At 42.2% G+C, this 6,545-nt stretch overlaps 1 protein-coding gene and 1 long non-coding RNA gene across 2 annotated transcripts in view; both read right to left on the bottom strand.

Annotated features, from left to right (window-relative positions):
- Nucleotides 1–3,728, bottom strand: part of LOC109323795 (deleted in malignant brain tumors 1 protein-like) — a 189,414-nt gene extending 185,686 nt beyond the window's left edge. The window contains 5 exon segments of the mRNA XM_019555460.1: nucleotides 117–289; nucleotides 1,007–1,218; nucleotides 1,548–1,698; nucleotides 3,153–3,185; nucleotides 3,377–3,728. Coding sequence (XP_019411005.1) covers nucleotides 117–289; nucleotides 1,007–1,218; nucleotides 1,548–1,698; nucleotides 3,153–3,185; nucleotides 3,377–3,728 — 921 coding nt within the window.
- A 1,314-nt stretch (nucleotides 3,729–5,042) lies between these two features.
- Nucleotides 5,043–6,545, bottom strand: part of LOC109324225 — an 11,500-nt gene continuing 9,997 nt past the window's right edge. Inside the window, exon 3 of the long non-coding RNA XR_002104879.1 lies at nucleotides 5,043–5,248. This is a non-coding gene — a long non-coding RNA (uncharacterized LOC109324225). The remainder of the gene's footprint in view (nucleotides 5,249–6,545) is intronic.

Here is a 6,545-nt window from a genome sequence, read left to right on the forward strand (position 1 = left end):
CTAGTCCCCACAAACAGTGCTGCATGTTACAATTCATAACCTTTCACAAAATGAGCTCTGCGATTTGAACCGGCTTATACAGGTTGCTAAATCATTCAGCATCAGCATCATCATACCTCTCTTCTGGTGCCACAGCGGGTGTATGGTATATCAAAAATAACAGAGTACGGTGTAATTGTTGGTCTACAGTAAGGGTCATTCAAGCTGACATTCCATGCAGAGTAGCCCTGAGAACTGAGGTAGGCTCTGCTAACAACTGCCTTCATGTATTCTGGCAAGCACAGAAGCGCTGGTGAATGGGGAAAAACAAACATTAATGAAGTTGGGCATCTGATAGGGATTAAATATTGTAATTTAACCAAATCTATTACCTATTGTGTTCATATGTTTCATATGCTGTAGAAGAAAGAGGTTCATAAGCCAAACCTCATAATTGCACTTTTCAATATGCACTTTGAAAAGAGAAAGTGTTGTTTCCATATGGAAAGAGGTTTAGGGCTTTGAATGACTGTTGGGAACAGTGTCAAGTTTTAAGTTTCTCTGTATCACAAGGCATGGAAAAAATGTAGAAATTTCAGAGAAAATCAACAAAAGTGAGAAAAGGGCCATAAGATATCTACACTGTAAAATGAGGGGAGTCCAGCAGAAATTTTGTATGCATTAGTACTAGGATTTAGTCAAAAGGAAGTATTCATAAGGCTAATGAGATGATACAGAGTGAATTTCAGGTGAATAGTCAAGAAAATATCTAAAAAAATAATTCCTTTGGTAACAACTTGCAGTTTTATTAAACGGAAAATTAATTATGGTCTGAAAGGGATAGGTTCATAATCATGAAATATGAGAGTAAAAGGTTATTTAAAGAAAAACTTATATACATATAGATCTAGAATTAGATATAGATATAGATATAGATAGAGCTATATCTATATATTAGTTACGAAACAAAATCAGTAGCTTGGACAGTTTGTTTAGAAATAAAATTCTTTACTGGACATGGACTTACTAGTATTCTGATCTGCTGGAATGGAGTAATAGTCAGCCCAAAACCCTCTGGCTGTGTAGCTGTAGTCACTGTGAAACTGAACGGTCATCAAGTTTGAGGACGATGTGTAGCTGATAACAGAACCATAACAAATTCTCCCAAGCAATGGAGAGGTATACAATGGTCCATCATACACTTCAATGTAATTATATTGGCATTGACCACCTTCCAACCTGGGGAATAAACATGAACATGCTGTATGCATTGTAAAAACTCCCATTTAAAAGCTTATCATAAAACAGCCCATTAATCTATGATGAGATACTTGATATTGTCAAGCCTTCAGGAGGAGAAAGGCTCTCTGGATTTTGTATGTAAAAAACATGTCGTTAGAGCTGAACAAACAAAAGAATACCATCAGTAAAATTTTCATCTTAGATTTGTAGTTTGCTTACATTGCAAGAACGTGCTGACAAATGCCACTGAAAAGGAAAGAGTATTAAGGTTCCAAAACCAAGGTTTTGAGCCCGTTAATAGCCCATAAAGTTTTTGTTATACTTACATAATATCTCTGAATGTGACTGTTACACGGTAATTGGTCATTACTTGTATTTCCCATACGCAGTTAACATAGTTTCCATAATATCCAGGATAGAATGGGCTGTGAAATGTCCCAGATGAATTTGAAAGTAAACCACCACAAGAAGGCCTTTCTGCAGAATCAAATATAAGAATATAATGAAACATAAGAATCAGAAATATAACATTTATATTTATACTAAACGACTTACGCATAATGCTTGTTTATTTATTAGCCAAGATACTCTAATTGTTTATATTTATGCGTTGTTTATATTTACTGCTGAATGTATTTTCGTATTCTTGATAAATCCAGTCCAAAACTATGGAAGTTAAAAGGAAAGTCTTCAATAGCCTTTAGTTCAGGCTACAGTACATTAGCCTCAGGACCACAAAAGCATGGACGACGATGGCCAGATCTAAATCTGAAAGATTATTTGGATGTTATATTTTTAGTGCATCATGAAAATAAATTTTTGAACAATCATCTAATAGGTTTGAACCAAAAATTATGTATGCAGTAAAATAAGATATCTATACTCAATTTCTGGAATGTTGCCATTTTTATTTAATGGCTATTTTTATGTTATATATGGCAAGCACAGTGTTTCTCAATTTGGTCTCTAAAAAGTCCTTATTTTGCATCTCTCATCGCATAAAGATAGATACTTGAAATATAATTTTATTTTACCAGCCTTAAAGGAAATACAAAGAACAACGATTAATTTAAGATTATTTAAACATGTTCAGTATGATCCAGCCAATTAATTTTGATGATAATAACAGTTTCACTAGTCTTTGGGAGTAGACAAGCAAAGTGAACAATATATTTAAGGGTTTGCAATACTGCAGTGCGAGTTCTTACTAGAAATTCCTTCATTTAAGTCTTTGATAGTTTCTTTTCTTTAAACTAGGTCCTTTTTTAAAATATTAGTTATGCAATCACTGGCTGCCCCCACCATGAAAACGGGGACTGAGGGGCAGGGGGACAGGGCTGCGAGCCTCAGCTCACTGCTACGGCGCCTCAGTCCCCCCTATCGTGGGGGGCAGGCAGGGATGGAGCCCCATGGCTGGGCCCATTCCCCCGACACCACACTCCTTCCCACCGTGGCAGGTCCAGAACTGTTTCCCTCCCCACCCCATCCCCCTCTGCCTCCAAGGAGCAGGGGCAAGGAGGGGCCCCTGAGTCCTCACTGCTCCGGCCCCTCAGTCCCCACTGTCACGGTGGCTGCATCCCCGCCATCCCCCTCTGCGTCCAAGGAGCAGGGCCGTAGCGGGGGGAGCAAAGACAGTGCCACTGGCCTCACCCTCCCGTGCCCCACTCTCACCCATCAGTTCCCACTGTCCTGGCAGTGCTTCTGTCTCTGCAAAGCGTTCCGATTGGTTTTAAGTAAGCATTGTGATCGACTGCCGAGACAACCAATCAGAGTATAAATAAAGCGTTATGAACAAACGGTAAGACTTTTACACTATTAGAACGCAAGCATTTGGGCCTATCTAATGTATTATAGGTGTAACAGTGCTTCGCAGTAGATTCCAACCAGGCAGCAGAGATGACTGCTACAGGAAGAACAAGTAACAGACTTACCTGTTGTAGGCGACTGTGTTGTTGTAGTGGGAGCTGTTAACACAAAAAGAGATGGACTATGAAACTAAGGATGCTTTCATGTTACGATCTATTCGTACATATGGCCTAAAGCCAGAATTCCTCTGCTCATAAAGATGTTCATGTACTACAAAACACACACTATCATTCTCTCTCATGAACGGAAATAGTCAGGTAAGTATTTAGCAAAGAACATTAGCGATTACCTGAGCAGATGACACCAGCATCTTCACTATGACCGCAGTTGTGTGTGCCCCATCCCCCGCTAGGACATTGCCAGAGGAATAACTCATTCCCTGAACACTGCACGTCATCCAGGTGAATAGATCCTGAGCCTTGGCCAAAATGTGCATTTCCGAGGGCTGAAGAGGCTGGGCCACATCCAAGCTGCCTGCACACAACCTGGGCATCTGTATGATCCCACAGATCATCACAAACTGTCCCCCAGTTTCCATTGTGATAAATTTCTATGCGCCCCTCACATCTATTCCTTCCATTCACCAATCTGAGCTGGGCACCTTCAAAGACAAAGAAAAGGGCTTTATTGCTCACGAGCATTCACAGTCACATTCCTGCTGGCATATTGTGACCCTGTCTTCCATGGCAGGGAGGGTTCGGCTCCTCTCTGCTGCGTCTGTCAAATACACTGGGGACAATCACTGGCCCACAGGTTTAAGGCTCTAAGGCACATCTCGGACAATACTCCATTTTGCAGGAGTGTCAGAGTGCTCTTACTTCCCCACGCTATGCTTCCCAGAAACACCTGGGAGGATTTTCCCGTAGGACCCAGGTGTTCTGACATATCCCACCTCAACATGGCCAGGTCTTAATAAATTGTCCTGCTGGCACTCAATGCCAAGAAAAGATTCAAACCAGTTTTTGCTTTAACCTCACATGTTAGATGCATCAGATCCTCAATTTCATTTTGCCATTTTATACATGGTGGGTTGTCAGCCCGTCCTGTACGGATTGGCTCCCCCCCATTTCTTTGCTGTCAGGAAAAGCAGCCGATCAGAGCTACCAACCAGCAGGGGAGGGCTGAATCTCTCAGCAGGCAGAATAGAGAATGGCCTTGTCACCCGACAGCTGCCTCCAGAATCAGGCAAAGACCAAAGCCTGGGACAGCACTGACATGCTCTAACACCAAGCTAGGAGGAGCTGCTGAACAATGTTGATGGTTCAACTCTCTGCTCCATTAGTGACACCTCCGGCTGTCTCTCCTGCCTGGGTGGAGAAAAGATACAGGTCGAACCCTTGACAGCAAGGGAGCTCAACAGGCCAAGACAAGAGGGTCACAAAGGGCAGGAAGGACCTAGGCAGCAGCCAGCTCAGGACAAGAGTCCTGTGTGGGGGGACAGGGGACGGGGCTCAGAATTGCAAGTGGTGGGAAAGCAGGCATCTCGAATCCCCCCCAGCTGGGGCAGGTGCACTGACGTCGCACAGTGACTACTGAGGGCCCCGGCTCCATCATTTGCCCAGCATGTGCAGCAGCCCTGACTGGCGGCCCCTCGTGTGGAGACGGGGAAAGTGGGCAATGGGAGTCTCTCCCGCTCATACCAAGACATAAGCATGCACACTGGTTCTCTTGTTATTTGCACGTGCTGGCCGCTCGGGAAAGTATCAGGACTTTTCCTGTTTATTATATAAGATACATCACAATATTATGAGACATTTACAGTATCATTGGGGGTCACATTATTTAGTCTCTGAAGCTGGTGTTCCTTGAAATGAAACCACTGAATGATGACAGTTCACAGGTATTTTCATAGAGCAGAGTTTGATAGCCATTAATGGACTGCTTAGCAAATAAAGAAAAGGGAGTTGTGTCATTAACTGGGAAATAAAATAGCATATGGGGTATATACTTACTATTGTCATATACGGGTAATGAATCATATTCTGCCCAGAACCCTCTTTTTGTGACACTACTATCACTGTGAAACCGAACCATCACTGTGTTTGAGAGCGATGTAAATGTGCCCGTGGAACCATTACACACTCTGCCAAGTAACGTGCGCTCATATAAGCCTGCATCATAGATCTCAATATAATCATATTGGCAAGAACCACCTTCCAGCCTAAGGAGAAAAATGCAAGTGTGTTTTAATTTCACATTTCTCCCGTTATAACACTAGTTTGAAAATATTCTGCTAGGAATATTAGCACTCAAACATAATAATACATAGCGGGGCTGCAGAATGGAAGCTAGAGAGACAAGGTGTGCAAAGGGGTGTCCAATGGGGTTGTGACTTCTTGCGAGGATTTTCTCAAGCTAGGATGTAAGGATCGTTCACAGAAGGCAAGAGAGATGTGACTGGGGACCCTGTTCAGAGCCTCTGAAACCATGTGTAACCAGTACCTCAATAAAAGCTGACCTGAAATGATATCCGCTGTCTGGAGGATCATGCAGTCAATTCTGCCCTCACCTACTTGTAGGTTCACATTAAACCTGCTGGTCATATTTCATTATTTGCCTTTTCACCTCAATTCTTAATGCTACTGTTCCTATCTTATTGAGTTAATCCAGAATCAGATGCAGACTGAGACTCAGATAAAAACTTTTCATCTTTGAATCCCAGAAGGCTTAACTGCAACAGGACTTACATTTCAGAAACTCTTCAAGGCCAGCCCAGATTTCCATATATGTGTGGTAAAGACAAGGAGCACAATCGTGCCAGCAATACAAGCCCTAACAAAGCACAGTCACACTGGCAGGTCCACCGTATGTTAAGAGTAGATTCTGACAGCACAAGGATGCATTCTGTGTAGCAGAGACCCCTATCCCCAAACAAGACTCTTTTACACTTTTCTAGGATGCTCTACTATTTTAATCATATTATTTAAACTACTTTCCCAATCATATTGCATATCCATGGGCATCTAGTACTTAAGATTTGTATGAGTAATGCCATTTTGGCCTGCAGTTTTATGGAAAACGGTCTTCATTTGTGCCTTTTATTCCTCCCTACAAGCATGTCCCAGGGCAGTCTTAAACTTTTGCATCATATAACCCAGACTAACTACTAGTACTCTTGCCTACATTAGATGTAATTGTAGACTTAGCCCAACGCTTACCTACCTTAACTCATTACTTTCAACAAAAAATCTATGTTCTATAAGAAATCCATTTAATTGTTCCAAAAAATGTTCAGGGCAACAAGTACAAATGATCCAAAGGCTCACGTAGAGATGCTATTTGGGAAGGTGGCTTGCATACATGTCCTTCAAAGGCAGGCGTGGACTTTCTGCACAAGGGAAAATAATGCCACAGTTCTCTCCCCTGTCAATCTCGTCAGCCTTGCCACTGAACATAAGGATTAGAAAGGATGTTTGGATCTGACCAGGAACAAGTAGGTCCTGCAGTCAGCAGAGCGT

Source organism: Crocodylus porosus, unplaced genomic scaffold, assembly GCF_001723895.1.
Source record: "Crocodylus porosus isolate Cpor-Errol unplaced genomic scaffold, CroPor_comp1, whole genome shotgun sequence".
NCBI classification, from domain to species: Eukaryota; Metazoa; Chordata; order Crocodylia; family Crocodylidae; genus Crocodylus; species Crocodylus porosus.